This window comes from Patella vulgata, chromosome 4 (assembly GCF_932274485.2).
Source record: "Patella vulgata chromosome 4, xgPatVulg1.2, whole genome shotgun sequence".
NCBI classification, from domain to species: domain Eukaryota; kingdom Metazoa; phylum Mollusca; class Gastropoda; family Patellidae; genus Patella; species Patella vulgata.
In genome coordinates, this window is record NC_065882.2 from 58,860,604 (window position 1) to 58,879,068 (window position 18,465).

The window sequence follows — 18,465 nt, forward strand, 5'->3', positions numbered from 1 at the left end:
ACTATACATTGTCACTTGCAAGACCCTCCGTTGTACACCATTGACAAAGTCAGAAGGCATGAACGGACTAGTATTAGTATCTACCGTATAGAAGACCGTGTTGTCTGAGACAGTTAAGTTTTAAAAAGCTAGGAGGGAAAGGGATTAGCACAGAAAGCACTGACTTGGGGCCCTGACAATCTTTCAGTGAAAGACGTAAAAATAATCTAAGTTTTCGTCCATAAACAATCTTCAACAGCCGATTGCGGTTTCTCGTACACATTTACAAGACTTTAAGTTTAAAATGAGTTGATAAGAGGGAGCGGTGTACGCAAAGATTTCATTCTATATAATGCATATAAATTCAAATAGCCCAAATAGTTTATTTGAAAGTTTCACCTTCAAATGTGTTACCTATAGTAACGTATTTAGGGAATTCCCGCATCAATTCACTGACTGAATTATAATTATGATGCCCACTTATCACTATAACTTCACCAGTTTGCTAAAACTTACGCAACAACAAGCGTCATGAAGATTCTTTCTGATAGTGGACGAAGATAAACCTTTGTAAGAGTTTTTCACGCAAAATTAACCCCTTTGATTCACCGAAATTGGTCTAGATTAACTTATATAATATAATTGTTTATGGGGAACGGGTTCGTTGGTCAAGTTATTTTTACCAAGTAGAACTAATGAATTTTTTTTATTCTTTCAGCAAATCGAATGACCCGATACGCTCATTTTGGTGAACTCTGAAATAGCAACAAAGACTATATTATCTAAGGTGTTGGTTTTTCACTACAAAAGCCACTTTTCTAATATCGAATTTTAGTAGAATGGAATCATATTATCTCAGTCGACAGCGGTGACTGATGAAATCGTGTTCTTATTCGAACTCATCTGATCTAGAAGATAATATCTTATATACACAGATTTCCATTGCAATTTGGAAGACTCGTGAATATATAGGCTGGCTTGCTAACCACGTTCTCCAAGTGATGGCCGAGAAAGTTCCTCAAGATTTTTCAGCACGGTCTCCCATTGTCAGTGATGCAGGATGGATGTTCTGACAAGGAACCGTGTATTGTCGTTCGGATGGAACGATAAATCGAGGTCTCGTGCACACGTTGGCATGCACGTAAAAGAGCCCCAGACCATTAGAATTCGAAATATTTTATTTTGCCCGATATGTTTGATTTGTTTTGTTTTGTATGTGTGTGCCAGATGGGGTGGGGCGCCCCAAGGACTAACTTAAGCTATTCGATTTTTGTCTTCACCTATATAGTAGAAGTAATTTATAGTCGTCGGCGTCATTTTCATGGGTCGTTTCCCTAGTTCATGATCTATCCGCCTTATAATCATGAACATTCACCAAATACCAAACACAAGGTGCAGAATGGGTGAAAAGACTGAATTGCTATAAATAATTGAATTACAATTCTTGTAACATGGATGGGAAATCTTCCATTGTTCTTTTCGTTGAATAAGCAGATTGTTTTCACTCTAATACATCGATCTATTTGTACCTATTATATCCGAAATTGTTAACCGATCTCTTTCATCTGGTCACTTCCTCGAGAACTAGTAAAATCCACTGTTAAAGAAATTATTAAAGAAATCCAACATTAGTCCGGATATTCTGTTGAATTACCCAGTTAGTATAGTAATCTATCTTACTAGAAAAATGTGTTCTACACCAGTTAAATGATCATATTCCAACAACCTTGAAATTACCACAGCATAGAAGCTGCTTTACTAAAATTCACCAATAATATCTATCGGGCTATAGATCGAAAGAAATAAGATATCTTTGTACTCTTTAGATCTCTCAGCCGTACTTGACACGCTCGATACGAGGATCTCCTTGATGGGTCATTCCATATCAACTGGACCAATCGTGGGGACATGACACCCTCCGAAAAAAAAAGAAATATATATGTTATAGTATATGGCCTTAAACTAAGAAATCCGATATTTTACCTCTCTATTTTGGAAAACTTCATCACCGCACAGATTTCAAGCGCCAATTAAAAATATAAGCCATCAAATACACAAGATGGACTTTAATGTCTGTTATAGTAGGGTAATTTGAAGTTTCATTATCAAACTTTTTCAGAATTTTAACCGCTGTCCCACATGGCCAAAATTGAAGGTGAAAATGGGTATATTTGGTACGTTTTCAGTGTGCATTGAATTTCGAGACTGAATATTTGGAAAAGTATATATCCCATCGACTCATAATCTTTTGTAAATTGATAAAAGACAAACTGACATTAACTATGCCAATTTTGGAGGCTGTGTTTTCAATAGTGACTCTGCCAGAGGCTAAGGAAATCCTGAAAAAAAAAGTGAATAGTTCATTTATTCCACATTATGCCACCTGGTGACACGAACTGTGTGAATCGCAAATTGCGTGTGATATTAAATTCATAATCTACACCAAAAGTTGTCTTACAGTACAAAGTTAGAGAGTTCTACTCCTATTAGAAATGTGAGTTTAAAGCACCCGAAAATCTGAAAAAAAATACTGAATTTATGATCTGTTTGAGTACCCTAATTTCAAATGGCCATATCTCAGCGAATGTTCGATCTAGAGAGGTATAATTTTGGATTTGTTAGCTTAAGTCCATGTACTATAACATATCTAACGAAGCTGTTAGGATTAATGATTCAACATCCGACAATAATTCTATACTTTGTGGGGTACCGCCAGGTTCTGTACTCGGACCTGTACTTTTTATTATGTTGTTATAGTACATATTTTGATATACATGTATTTACTTATCTTAATTGATTAATTGCTTTAAAGTGGATAAGTTAATCTTTACTCCGAACCCTGATCGTTCTAATCTGGACGCACTGTCTTATCTATTTACCTTTTCTACACAACAATCTTAAAATAATTTAATATTACTTAACATGCATCCTAGTCATTGATTTAGTATGTACCTATATTTGAGTTACGTCTCAGTAATGTAAATATGTTAATTTATATCACATTTTGTATTATATGGTTAACCCTTATCATGTATATGTTCAAATAATTCTAGTGTAATTATTATTAAGATATCAAGTTGGCGATAGCGACTGGGTATAAATATAAGAGACGAAATACGAACAATTATGTTCATTCGTTAATAAACCCAGATCGACGTCAAATAATTAGTACTTATGTTTCTTATAGGTGAGTTAGTTTATAATTGTGTCGCCTAATAATTCATTTAGTATATATGTTTATGTTATTCCTAATATTATAATGTGTAATAGTTTACTATACTTATTCACATAATATGATAATACTTTATATTTGCTATTGATAAATGTATGTTTCTTTTATGCATAATATGATAATGTGAAATAGCTTACAATTGCACTTGATCACATAATATATGCTTACTTTATATATTCAACTATTCATTACTAGATAATTTGTAAATGATGTTTTAATTATGATTTCATATATCTTTATTTGTGTTATTCATGTTCATTCGTTAATAAACCCAGATCGACGTCAAATAATTAGTTCTTATGTTTCTTATAGATTAAAGCTTCTTGAATAACAATTATTGTGAGAGCGCTGTGTGCTTCGACGTATTAGAGCTACGCACCCCCCAACATAAGAAATCTTAAAATACGTCAAGCTAACACAAAAGAAGCACGCTCGCAAGTGGTGGAGTCCGGAAGATCCTGTGTGATATGAACAACCGACAAGATAAAAGTACTGGAGCTGTACCAAGTATATTTCCATACGATCTTAGGAATACGAGAGGAGAAAGAAACAACGAATCTAGTACTTCAGGTACAGAAACCGCAAAAGAAGCAGACAATATAGAAATATCCAGTGTTAGAGAAAATACTGAAACTCGAAATACCTCTGGAAATAATTTTAGTGTAGAAACCAGCGATATGTCGGTGAGTAAACCAACTTACACAGAAAAATTTAGTGGTGCCCCTGGACAAAATATAGAAGTATGGCTCAAGCGTTTTAGGGCATACATTACAGTAAGTAATTTACCGATATGTCACCAATTATTTACTTTAGGCAGTTTGTTAGAAGGTACCGCAAAGAAATATTTTGACACTATAGACATAGATTTCACGGTTGAATCGATCGAACCGTATTTAAAATCATTATCTGATCGTTTTTCTGTGTCCAAAATATTTGACACTTCGCTTTTGGATGTGAAACAGTTACCATCAGAAACAGTGGATGAATACATCGACCGAGTGCAGTGTAACATTAGTGGACATCAAATACAAGAAAACATTTTAGTTTCGTATGTATTAAAAGGCCTAAATGCGTCCTTACAACCTTGGGTACGTAATAAAGACCCTAAGACATTAGCTGAAGTTCGACAAATTGCTAAAACAACAGAACAACAGATGTGTTTAACTCCAAGTGTTCGCATGGTTGATACGCAAGATATGCAAGAAATGCTGGTTGCAGCTTTAAAACAGCATACCGATTAACAAGGTATCAACCATCCGAATAGATCAAATTCGCAACAATTCCAACCTTATTCAGGAGATATGTTTTCTGACAATCGCCGTGCTGATTGGTATCAACAATATGACGGATACTATCGACCGACCGGTGTACCAAGTCAACAGAATGGTGGATCGTGGCAATATAACGATAGACAGCAGAATGACCGATCTTGGCAGCAAAACGATAGACGGCATAATGGTGGAAATTGGCAACCGAATGGTAGACAACATAATGGTGGATCTTGGCAAGAGAAACGAAATGGTGGACAACGTATTCAAAGACAACAGTTTCAGCAACCAAGGCAAAATGGATCTCAAAGATGGAAAACAAATGTATCCTGTTATGGCTGTGGTAATTTTAAAATTTGTCAACCTAAATCTAGTTGTCCTTATTTTCATTTTGTATGTCAAAATTGTTTCAAAACAGGTCATCGTACTGAATCATGTTTTAATTCACGATTGTCTTCGCAATAGGATAAGGCGCCTGTTCTTACGTCTGGTAAGGTCAGGCATACTGAAGATAAAGTAGTACAATTAATTGCTCCAATGGATAAGAATACAATTTTAGTGAGTATTAACGGCACAAAAACTAAATCACTTTTAGACTCAGGAGCAAGTATATCATGTGCGACATTAAAGTTTATTGAAAAGGCGGGTATTTCCAAAGAAAATTTAAGTGCTAAAGAATTTCAAAATATTATTGGTGTAGGAGGTGAGACCCACCCTGTCTTAGGAACTATTATTCTTCCAGTTAGAATAGGGCACGTTGTATTCAAACAAAAATTTCATGTTTTCCAACATTTGCACCAATCAATTATATTAGGTCTCGATTTTATTGAAGAAAATGAAGCTACATTAGATTTTTCAAATAAAACTGTTTCGCTTAAGGATGGATTAGTACAGGTTTCTTTAATTGATTATAATTGTGGTTTTGCTAGATCGTTAAAGCCTTGTAAGATATTACCTAATCAAGAGTGTGATATACCAATTAAGATATCGCGCGTTAAGAAAGACGGTATTTATCTGGTGGAGCCAATTATACGTAAATCAGATCGTATGTTAGGAGCCAAATGCCTCGTCAAACTAAATGGTAATAAGACTGTCATGTTGGTAATTAACCATACCAATGAACCTTTGTATATACATAAAAATTATTTATTAGGAACTGCGTTCAATATTGACGTTAATTCAGTGCGTGCATTCAGTGATAATCCGAATGTTAATAACAACCCATCTGTTAATCTGTGTTCAAATAGCGACACTGATTCAATACCATCTGATGTCGCATTTGATCTTAGTGATTCCGATCTTACGGATGATCAGAAATATAAACTACAACAGTTTTTGAAGTGTCAAAGAGACGTTTTCGCAAAGGATTTTACAGAACTAGGAAAAACCCATCTTCACAAACATAGGATAGAAACGGGAGATAACCCACCTGTGAGGATGCCATTCTATAGGCAATCTGTACCAATTAGACAGGAGTGTACCAAACAGATACAACAGATGTTGGAGGGTAATATTATTCAACCCAGTAATTCTGATTGGAGATCCCCTGTCGTGATGGTAAAGAAGAAGGATGGAACTTACAGATTTGCTGTCGACTATCGTAAGTTGAATAAAATCACTAAACCTATTTACTATCCTATACCTAGATTCGAAGATGTTATTGATTCGGTAGGACAGGCTGAAGCTCAACTTTTTTCTGTGTTAGATTGCGCAAGTGGTTTTTGGCAAATACCGGGGTGTTGTTATAGTACATATTTTGATATACATGTATTTACTTATCTTAATTGATTAATTGCTTTAAAGTGGATAAGTTAATCTTTACTCCGAACCCTGATCGTTCTAATCTGGACGCACTGTCTTATCTATTTACCTTTTCTACACAACAATCTTAAAATAATTTAATATTACTTAACATGCATCCTAGTCATTGATTTAGTACCTATATTTGAGTTACGTCTCAGTAATGTAAATATGTTAATTTATATCACATTTTGTATTATATGGTTAACCCTTATCATGTATATGTTCAAATAATTCTAGTGTAATTATTATTAAGATATTAAGTTGGCGATAGCGACTGGGTATAAATATAAGAGACGAAATACGAACAATTATGTTCATTCGTTAATAAACCCAGATCGACGTCAAATAATTAGTACTTATGTTTCTTATAGGTGAGTTAGTTTATAATTGTGTCGCCTAATAATTCATTTAGTATATATGTTTATGTTATTCCTAATATTATAATGTGTAATAGTTTACTATACTTATTCACATAATATGATAATACTTTATATTTGCTATTGATAAATGTATGTTTCTTTTATGCATAATATGATAATGTGAAATAGCTTACAATTGCACTTGATCACATAATATATGCTTACTTTATATATTCAACTATTCATTACTAGATAATTTGTAAATGATGTTTTAATTATGATTTCATATATCTTTATTTGTGTTATTCATGTTCATTCGTTAATAAACCCAGATCGACGTCAAATAATTAGTACTTATGTTTCTTATAGATTAAAGCTTCTTGAATAACAATTATTGTGAGAGCGCTGTGTGCTTCGACGTATTAGAGCTACGCACCCCCCAACATAAGAAATCTTAAAATACGTCAAGCTAACACAAAAGAAGCACGCTCGCAATATTCACAAAACCTACCACTAAGATTGCTGAATGCTGTGGGCTAAATATTCATTGTTTATAGACGAAACACAACTTTATATTGCATTTGACGCACTCTCAACATTCTACGGTAGAAAATATAGAACTTTGTGTCACAGAAATTCTTGATTGGATGACCGAATTAAAATTAAATCTAGCAAAATTGATCAAACGCTAATTAATTTTGATAAAGAAATAATTCAGAAACCCATAAAGCTCGAAATATTGGTGCTATATTAGACGCGAACCTTTCCTTTAAGGATCACATATAAGGTACTTGCTCCTTGGCCTTTTATCGAAAATGTCCACCGCTATGTCAGTTCTGAATATAAAGAGAAGCCCATTAACGCATTCATCTCAACTAAACTATATTACCACAGTGGTTTACTATATGGCTTCCCAGACTATGAGATTAACAAACTACAACATGTTCAATATTCAGCAGCTCGACACATCTCCCCTGCACTACAATCCCAACATTGTCTCCCAATTCATCAAAGAATTAAGTTACTCCTCTTGGTCTTTAAAGCGTTAAACGGTCAAGCCCCATCGTATATAAATAGTCTTGTAGAACCCTATACTATCAGCAGAACTCTCCGTTCTAAAAAAAATATACTCTAAAATCTCCAGCTATTAACTTACAACTTAGAAAACGTGTCTTTTGCTTTGCGGGACCTTTGCTATGGAATAAACTACTTTATCCCACACTATTCGCCCCTGCTGGCTTTTCTATCCCTTTCCAGATAACCTTTATCTTGGAAGAGTCATCCACAACAGGGAAAACTTTAATGGACTGCAAACCATATAATTTGAACTATATGACAATACTCACATGGGCAGTTTAATATGTAAATAATCCACGGGTACATCTATGTGGTTTTTACTGCGAGAACTTCGCGTTTCCGCATAAAGTAAGCGGGTTCTTTTTTCCTCCACTTTTTTTTTGATCCACACTGATGACGCCAAACATCAATCAACTGGACCTCCTGTTTTAACATATTATTTTTATGTTTTTACCTATTTTCTTTTTTTTTATATGTTACGCCTTAATATATAATTAACCTAATTAAACCAGCCTGTCCATAATATATAATAATGTCTTGCACGTTAAATTTTTAATAAAGAACAACAACACTATTCGCCCTGTGCAGAGGTAATGATGTCTGATCATATCGAGAGAACCCGCTCAACCAAGTTACCACGCACAACAGTCGTGGTTATAATAATTGGGGTTTTGTCGGTGAAAATTTGTCAGTGAAGGCTGAATTACTTGAGCAGTCAAGAATGCAATAAAAGTACTAAATGACCACTCAAAGCCCGAGGGGTATATTCGACAGGCACTCCCTGGCATTCAGATATTTAATTGACATAATTTCAATACATGTTAAAACTCCATAACTAGAAAATATCCCAATTTTCACATAGAATTATTCATGCATTAACAATGATTGATGGGGTGCACCATTACAATTCACCTCCTGTTCATTTGCATTTGGGACAGAGGTAACCAACCTTTTAAATATCATGTGTCAATTCGTTCATACATAACTTCATACAACTGTTGTTCCCCTGTCTACTTGAATGAACATCTTTCCTAATTTGATTTATTAAGCATATTTTTAACTGAAAGCAGAGTGATGTGAAAGAAGATAACATTCGTATAAAAAAAAAGAATGTGCACAAAGTAACAAAATTGCTAGAAATAATGAGTAGGCTTGTTGCCTTACTTTATTAATATCACGGATGGGGATGTAATGCACCTTCCCATCATCAACACCCCATGTTTAGCGCATGAGCTGAGATTGGCCATCTCCCATTTGGGGCGATTTACATACCACTGCCATTTGAAAAAAATTCAAACCACAAATTATTAGCAAATGATTGAATATACCAATTCTTTAAGAAAAATAACTTATTCCCATGAATAATTAGAAAACGAAAAGTCAAATGTAAAATATATAAATGGATTATTGATGGATTATTTTACCCAGTAATCCTGACTTAGGATATATCAGTACTGGAAGATAACGATCTGTATTGAGCCACATACCAACTTTTATTAAAGTCAGATGAACAATGTAGACTATACGTTCACAACCTACGTTTTAAAATTTATTTTGACTGAGTCATCAAAGCAATAACTCAATGACAAGTTTATGAAATGCTAAAATTCGGAATCCTTTGCGATATGCTGGGTTATTTTCTTTAATATCATATGAAAAATGTAAATTCTACTGCCTTCATTCCCAAGTGTGTGGAGAGAGAGAGAGAGAGAAATAGGGTTTAACGTCCACTCGATACATGTATGGCTAGAATATACATCAACATAAATATGACGACCTATAAAACTGTAGGCAAGCCATAAAATTATTTATATGCTTAAGCTGCAAATCTTTTCTGGGAAAACCGTTCCAGTACAATAAAACATCTAAAGTTAACACTCAACCATCGGTTTACTGGTTATTCCCACTCTAAATCTAACACAAACCTGCTACAGGGCACATGCCTCAGTTGAATATCTGAGCACACAGGACAGACAAGTATTAATCATTGGTAGGATCCAACCATATCAGATCATAATATAATGTACTGGTCAAATACACTTGCACCATTTATTATAATGACCAGAGACAGGTAGATGCAAACTACTTTAGAACTTCACATTATTTTATATAACATGCTAAAGCTTGTTGTCACATACTTTTATAAGAGGATTTCAGAGATTAAGCCGCCACCGTCACGAAATACTCATTTCTCTTATTAAATACTAACACCGTTAAAAAGTTGGTACTAAGCAAATATCATAGATAAAAACAAAAATCTCCATGTACAGACATTTAATGATAAATACATTTTCAGTGATAACATGAAAATCAGGCTGTTCCCTCTTGATAACAGTTAACACTATTCCCCCCTTTATAACAAGTTACATACAATTTTACACTTAAATACATAATAGACCACATGATTCACTTTTTTGTAACAAAATCCCACTATTTACGTCAAGTAGAAAGACTTTAGTTAAACTTTTCAACCAAATGAAATATTTATTCTAGAATTGAATAAAGTGATACTGATGAATGTAACGTATAGATATTTGTATCTACACATTTTATCCCTATGTACACTCGATAAAAGATGTGATTATAGATTTTGATCATGTTGACACAGTTGCTGAATAATTTCTGGCTATTCTCTCAAATTCACTCTCCTGCAAAATAAAACAAATATCTCATTTAAAGAAATATACGAAAACAACTTTAATCAATCATATTTTACAATAAATTGATAAATACCACATGCATTACATTAAGAGTTATCAATATCAGGACAAATGTATATGGTGGAGAAATACATGATCCATGCAAAAATGAGATTTAATCAATCGCCTTGGGTTAATGAAGACACGCATACACCATGCAGTGTAATATGAAGGAAGTTTGCCTGAACAACGGTATTTCTGCCTACTATTCATCTAATTCCATCTATCAAGGTGTTCTTACATAAAAGTCAAGTTGCCAACAAGATAATAACATTTCATTTTTCTGTGCCATCCAAAGGGCTATGCACCGCTCCTTGCCAAGCCCTTAGAAAATCATGCTGAACTTTCAGAGGAACTTTTCTCGGTCAAAACTGGGATTGTACACAGTGTCACAGGGTTAGCAAGTCATTGTCTTCCTCAGAACATTCAAGAGAATATAGGTGTGGAAAGAAAGACATCATTTATCAGATCATGACACCATTGTTATTTTATCTCTGCTGGTTATTATTTTGAGGAATGTTATGTTTGACAAAGTTTAGGTTAAATAATACATTCTTTAATTTATGGAACAGAAATGTGTGCATTAAAATTAATGTGATTGGTAATATTATGTTGCACTAAAAATATTAATTTCATACTGGCAGTTTTTTTTACAGTAACAACATCAAAAGCATCCGCTATGTTAACTAAAATATACAAATCCTCATCTATCACATACCTTTAATAAATAATCTTTAACAAATGGATGACTTCTATGGGAATCTTTCATCTGTGATATATATCTGTTGCTCACCTAAAATAACAGTAGATATTAAACTGAAGTTGACTGAAGGTACTTTATTATACAAATAGTTCCGACTTATTTCAAATATCCCCAAACTGGAGCTTGATCAGGACATTGTTTTAAAATAGACCAGTATGCTGAGAAAAACTTTCATAATTAATAAACCTGTCAACAAGCCAATGTCTCTAAGCATTCCAATTGTACAGAAAACAAAGGTCGCATGTGAGAATTAGTACTGCACAGGAAAGATTATATGGCCATTTGAATTCAAATAAGACTATAAGAGGAGTTGGAGATGCCAATTTATCCCAGAAATTAAATTTACCATTGTATTGTACCCGTCTATTTCATTCTTACTAATTGTGAGGAAAAGCGTCACAAATTTTAATTACTATGACTTTATTAAACATTGGTGCAGGGCCAACTCTGATGCTTACCTCTGGAGCTTTACCAAGATGTTGTGTTAAAACTATTAAATTCACTAGTGTTTCTGGATTATTGCTGTCCTGAAAAATGTAGGAAAAAAAAAACAAAATTCAAACATAGATGTCATCAATGATAGCTGAATAGACTAATTGGAAGCACATATAAAATTGTACAAACAGGATATTCAAGAGGCAGAGCAACCACAAACTGTGCCATCAAAATAAGGGAAATAACCAACAATGCAGAGATCCAATTCATGGAGCATGGTATGTTTCTGTACATAACGCTTCGTACCACAGCTGATTTGCTTCACACAATTTGTTCTTTCCTGTCAATATCTATGGTGCTAATGTCTCTTGGATTTTATTATTCTGAATGCTTGAAACTTTGGATCAATTCATTGTTCAATATGTTACGAATCAACCTACATAGTATTTGAATAAGAGTAGATACATGCAAACAGTAAAATTTATTCCTGATTACCTTATCAAGTGCTTCCTGTAAAACGGTCTCAGCATCATCAAATTTGCCCTGTGCCATATAACAAGCAGCCTGTCCATTGAGTAATAAAGATGTAGCAGCATGTTTATCTGCTTGTTCTTGAAATATATAATAAGCATCTTGATATTTATCTCCACCCTAAAAATATACATATAAAAAACAATTAAAACATTTCATATAAAAATTAACATATTCACAATACTACACATGTAGGTTCTTGGCACTGGACCTCTGTGATAGAAGTTTCTACTTTTTCCTCATAAAATTAAGACAGGTTTCCTTGAAACTGAAAGTTTGAAAAAATACTTTTAAGGGATATATCCTTAAAGTCAGTAATTATTATAAATCGTTGAATAGGCTTGTTCGTCTGATGAAAAGGATGTATAAATTTATATTCAATTGGATGATAACACTGAAAGTAATTATTGGGAATTGTTGAAAATCCAATAGGCTTCTTAATCTTTGTCTTAATGAACATAAATACCATGTCAGATATAAATGTGGGTAAAAAGTTTGTGTTTTCAATTATTTTATCATTGTGTAACTTACCACAGCAAGATTAAACCATGCTTGAGACATCTGTGTTAAGATACTATCTTCATCTAATTCTTGCATTCTTTTCAACTCTTTCCTACAAATAAATACATTTCCTATTTTAGATGACATAAAGGGCAGATACTGCAATAGCCCGGTTAAATCCATGATTTATCTCCCTTTAGTTTTTATTATCTCTTCAGAAAGAAATCAGTCAGCTATTATATAAAGCAACATATACATTATAAATATTCCATCAAGATGATACATTTTAAAAATAAATTGTAAAACTTACTTGGCTAAATCAACTCTGTCCAATTTTAGTAATATCTGTATCATAAGAGCAACGCTACAAAAGTAAATTTTATATTGTACATGTAATTTGTTAAATATTTCACCACTGGGTATTACTGTTATTAAAGCTATTGTTACAGTTGTTTACATTTGTCAAATATTTGGAGACATACAAGTAATAATATGATATTTTATGAAGATCATTAAAGACTACTATGTTTGAGCAGAATGTGTAGCCTATGAACAAGTATTCTCTGGCCCATAACCTAGCACAAAATCACTGCAAAATCTTGGAATTATGTCATATCAAAAATCGAACGCCAAGTTTTGTATCGATTGTAGTTGAATTGGTGGAGCCTTATGCTTATTTTGACAAATGTTGTCCCCAACAAGAAGATGATGAGTAGTGCTTGGAGCCCAGTTCCTGGTCCAGTATAAGTTATTTACATTTACTCACCATTCTAAATTATCTGACTGGTGGAGTGTTCTAAGTGCTGCATCAGTATTCTAGGGGAATATAAATAAAACAATATTCAATTTATGTACTATTCTAATGTACTGTTATATTATGTGTGGTTTAATGGTCGAGAGCATTAGCCAAGTGTTGTTTCAATATATTACACAATGTCTTCAGCTCGAGACCACTAAACAACTAAAAATACAGACACTATCCTGCACATGCTTTTCAATGAAATACGTCACGCAAGTCCAATATTTCATTTAGTATAGATAATGAATAATTGGCAAGTTGCCCATACATTATTGAAAATAATGGTATGCCAACATCAAAGGATGACGTCACATCTGTATTTTAAGTACTGTTACTGTACATCTGAAATAAACTCCTCAAAAAAATGGACTTGCTTCTATCAAAAAGAGCGCAGAACTCTTATTGTTTTATTTGTCTAAGTCACAAAGTCAATTCAAAAGAATTGATCTTAAAATTGATTAACCAAGATGATTATTAATAACACTTTTGATTATGTACATGGTCTTAATCTCTATATTTAATCTACATTCTCGCATGCCTTCATAAGAAAGTTAACAATAACAGTCAAAATACCGGACTATGCTGTCATAAAATGAAAATATTAAGAGTTATACACTAATAAATACCTGTTCTTGATAGTAGATAGAGGCAGCCATTACAAGAAATGTACTGTTAGATACATCAACACTTCCAGACACTTTACTATCTAAATCTCTAACTATACCATCTCTAAAATACATTTAAAGTAATAACTTTTAATAAGTCAACAATATTGATGTAAACGTACTTATTAACACAATATTACTTCCTATTTATGGCTCTGTAAACAGTAATGAAATGAAGTTTAACATCCTAGTCCTTTTCTGAACTGACAGGGTTAATGAAGATGGACATAAGCCATACAGTGAGCTATGAGGAAAATTTTGCCCAGACAGATATCAACTTCCAACTGTCAAGGGTTCTTTAACACGCATGCTAATGTATACATAGCACCCCAGTTTTTCATCCCATCCAAACTATTAGATACTGTAATTGCCAGGCCCTTGTCCTGCACCAATGCACCAGAGGAACTTTCTCAGCCAACACCGGGAGAGAACCTGAGACCTCCTGGTTAGCAAGTCAGTGTCTTATTCACCGAACCACCGCAGCTCCCAAATCCCTAAACAGTGAAATCACTAAATTATAATATCCCATAGACGTATACACTTAGCCAACAAATGAGAAATTACCTTCGATTTTCACTGGAAAGGTAATCAGCAAACATTTTTACAGCCTGTAGCTCTGGTGAATGTGAAGAAGTAATTGCATCCAAAACTACTCCATATTTTCTCTGAGCTATGTAAGCTCTATACAAAATAACATCCTTTTGAGTTTTCAAATCAACATCTCTCAACTTGAAAATAAAAATAAGTTTCAAAATTATAAAATGATATCCATGTAAAACTCATAGTTTAATTATGTGATGTGTTATTTAAAATTCAGTTGACATATACGAGACAAATATGGCCAAAATTATGCTTTTTTGTGAGTTCCCTTCCACTTTCTAATCATTGAGTTTCAAGTTTACCTACCATTTGCTGCCATAATGATTAGCATCATCATCATCACATAACCCACCATAACTCTGTAGTGTCATGTGTTGCTGTACCTTACTTTTGACTGGCTCAGTATGCAAACAACATACAAGTCAGACCTTTATTTTTGCTTTTACCTCAAATCTCAAACAACTGACCAGTATACTTGTGTGTTATAGTTCTTGGGTAATTCTACAGACTGTTCCAAAGAAGTCTGGGACTTTCAAACCTAACCATTCACCATACTCCTCATTTGCTATATTGTAGCATTTATGCAGTCTCTGCTACACTCGCCTACAGTTGATTGATACATTCATTGATGCTGTTATCACAAAAAATGATTTATTTGTTGGATTGCCAAGTGAGACTTACTCATTGCGGTCATAATTGCCATCAATCACTACATATATAGTAAACACAATCATCTGATTTTGCAGTTTTGATTATGCCTAGCTATTAGATGAGCAAAACTAGGATATATATTATCATTAATATTAATAGGCAAGTAGTACAATACAATGTTGAATAAAAATAATAATTCAACTGTTGACATCTTTGTATTACAATTAGTATAGCCTAAATTGAAAGCATCACATGAAGCGCTGTGCTTGAGCAAAGCTCTTTTCTGGTGACACAGGAGTGTAACTAAAACTGTCACCCATAGACTGTCTGTAGATTAAAAAAAACAATTCTGACCACAACCGGATACACTAGGCAAAACTGGCAATGCACATGTCGACTTACGAAATCTTGCCGAAGTGAGACTACGCGTCTCATCATAGCAATAATGCCAATATTTGAGATTTCTATGACGCATCTATTAATGACATTACATATTTTTGACGTCAATGAAAATATTTCTCACACTTTTTTGTTCTTTTTAAAAAACAAAATTCATCATGCAATTTAAATCTAAATTAAAATCAATTCGGAAAAACAAAATTATTTAACATACTTGTACTTGTATGACTTAGTTGAGAAATTTACTTAGCCACTTTAAAGTGACTTTATGAATATAATATTAACAATCACACCAGCTTCGCTCTACTGTGTGAACCATCGTAAATTTTAAACAGATTTCTTCGATTATGAACAAACTACTTAACTTTGGTTATTATAAACTTACCTGTGTGTTTGTAATGAACTCCCGTTCGATAAAATCCATTGCACAACTAATTATCACAACGATGAAAACAAGTTCTCTCTTGAAAAATTTGAAAATTTACTTGTAATGTCTTCGTGACGTATTGGTTGAATCCAATATACTTGTTGCGGGGGTTGGTTAACATTGAAAGATAGTTTGACAGCGCGATCATTTTGATCGTATATGGGTTTGGGCAACGAAAAATATCAATTGAAGGCAATTACATAGGAGATTTATATGGAAACCATTGATCGCCAGTCTATCAAATTTTCTTCACAATTAAATTATCACTGATTGCACGGATACTCGTAAAAATAAAGTCATATATAAACTATAAATATCCTATCTTCTTTCTGTTATAAATAATTTAACAAGGATCATGAAGCTTACCTCCGAATTCTCTGAGTGTATTTTTAATTTTATACGCATTCTTTCGATCGAATAATAACAGCTTCAGTAACATCTTTAAGCGTGTTGCGACAGCCCTCAACGTGCCTATTGGGTGCCCGGGTGGGTATATAATGCTACTAAGCCTGTATGACCCCGTAAGAAGCGGAACATTAATTCTCGATTCGACAGTTTTGACCGAAGTGTGATAAAGCTCGTAAAACGAATGTATAGTTGTGTTTGTGCGGCATGCGTGTTCAAAAGTAAATTATCCCATCCGAATCGCTAATCAAATAATTAGAACAAAATATTTTAAAAAGTAAAGCTATAAAATTTGCAGAGATTTTACTAGAATGTAAAAAACGGTAACTAAAATACAGGAATACTGGTAGTTATGTGTGCGAACGCTCAAACTCAATGCCAATTGTCGTAGGTATCCAGACCACTCGGACCAAAGACTACTCAGACTAAGACCAGTCGGACCAAAACAAGACCAGTCGGACCAATTAAATTATATTATAAGGCTAGACAATATGCTATTTATTTATTATTAAATCACAATACAAAGAAGCAAATAATTCTTATACGGAATTCTTATATTTAGAGTTGTTTAGTTCAATTTTGTGTACGGAAAATAAATCAACGATTAGTTTTAAAATTAATTAATAATGGTGACAAAAAAAAATATCAATCTAATTTTTCTTATTTACTCTTGCAATGAGACTCGGTATGTCCAGACTTTTGACAGTTTCTACATATACGGGTATACTGTTCTTATCTGATGGCCTAATTTTACTTTTTCCACATTCGCGGTATCCCCAGTGGTTTCATTCCGTTCTACACCACTGGGTTAATATATGGGGGGGGGGGGGGGGACACGTTTTCAAGTTATCCGCCCTTGATGCATTAATATAAACAGCCCATAATAATACGAAGACCAGACGTTTATAATATGCACCTTTTTAAACGTGACTACAAGTGTGGTTCTCGATATTTTGCGATTTGGGATACAATTATCAATTTATTCAAACAACACGTTATTATTAGTTCGAGTAGTCATATTAAAACACACACAATTATCAATTTATTAAAATAACACTTTATTATTGGTTCGAGTAGTCATATTAAAATAAACACAATTATCAATTTATTAAAATAACACTTTATTATTGGTTCGAGTAATCATATTAAAACAAACGCAATTATCAATTTATTAAAACAACATTATATTATTGGTCCGAGTCGTTTTTCTGTTGGGTCCGAATAGTCTTTTTGTATGGTCCGAGTAGTCTATTTGTTTGGGCTGAGTGGTCTATCAGTTGGTCCGACTGGTCTTGAACCGGGTGGTCTTTGGTCCGAGTGGTCATAGATTCTTGTCGTAATTGTACTTGAATTTTCTATGCTGTCACCCCTAATACGAAATGATATCCTCCGCAGAGTGACGTAACCATCTTCCATATTGGTATTTTTCTCTGGGAAAAGTTTGTGATATTTCAATTTTTCAAGAGAGAACTTGTTTTCATCGTTGTGATAATTAGTTGTGAATGGATTTTATCGAACGGGAGTTGATTACAAACACACAGGTAAGTTTATAATAACCAAAGTTAAGTAGTTTGTTCATAATCGAAGAAATCTGTTTAAAATTTACCAAGACTCAGACAGTAGTCAGGCAATGCCTGTTACATATTAAGTATAATTCAACGTGTTCATAGATTAGAAACGCATTTTGTTATACCTTTAGTTTTTGGGCTTCGTTGATACAATGCTGGTAATTACCAATATATAAAGCTGTTTTAATGTCAAAAAGTTCGTCTACTTCTCCATGTCCTGCCATCTTGCTTATTTTCTTCGAAAACGCATGCGCCGCCAACGTGGTCAAAACCAATAACTTCCTGTTTCGTTTTAGCGCACTTT

The 18,465-nt window shown here is 33.6% G+C and overlaps 1 protein-coding gene across 2 annotated transcripts; it reads right to left on the minus strand.

Annotated features, from left to right (window-relative positions):
• Nucleotides 1-9,977: 9,977 nt before the first annotated feature.
• On the minus strand, nucleotides 9,978-18,444 carry LOC126817432 (coatomer subunit epsilon). 2 transcript variants are annotated; one of them, XM_050544407.1, is made up of 10 exons: nucleotides 18,287-18,444; nucleotides 14,676-14,839; nucleotides 14,073-14,175; nucleotides 13,414-13,463; nucleotides 12,958-13,011; nucleotides 12,678-12,759; nucleotides 12,111-12,266; nucleotides 11,639-11,707; nucleotides 11,136-11,210; nucleotides 9,978-10,366 (listed from the first exon to the last, which is right to left on the minus strand). In XM_050544407.1, the coding sequence occupies exons 1-10, from the start codon at nucleotides 18,383-18,385 to the stop codon at nucleotides 10,313-10,315; spliced, it is 906 nt and encodes a 301-aa protein (XP_050400364.1). In that variant the 5' UTR covers nucleotides 18,386-18,444; the 3' UTR covers nucleotides 9,978-10,312. The 2 variants fall into 2 exon arrangements, with proteins under 2 accessions (XP_050400364.1, XP_050400365.1); XM_050544408.1 differs by lacking the exons at nucleotides 9,978-10,366; nucleotides 11,136-11,210; nucleotides 11,639-11,707; nucleotides 12,111-12,266; nucleotides 12,678-12,759 and having other exon boundaries at nucleotides 12,954-13,011.
• Nucleotides 18,445-18,465: the final 21 nt, after the last annotated feature.

Excerpts from the sequence above, each read along its gene's own strand:
- LOC126817432 (XM_050544407.1), bottom strand. The coding sequence starts at position 18,385 with ATGGCAGGACATGGAGAAGTAGACGAACTTTTTGACATTAAAACAGCT. Across the intron at positions 12,267-12,677 it reads CATGGTTTAATCTTGCTGTG|GGTGGAGATAAATATCAAGA; the intron begins GTAAGTTACACA and ends GTATATTTTTAG. Across the intron at positions 10,367-11,135 it reads TTAAAGATTATTTATTAAAG|GAGAGTGAATTTGAGAGAAT; the intron begins GTATGTGATAGA and ends TTTATTTTGCAG.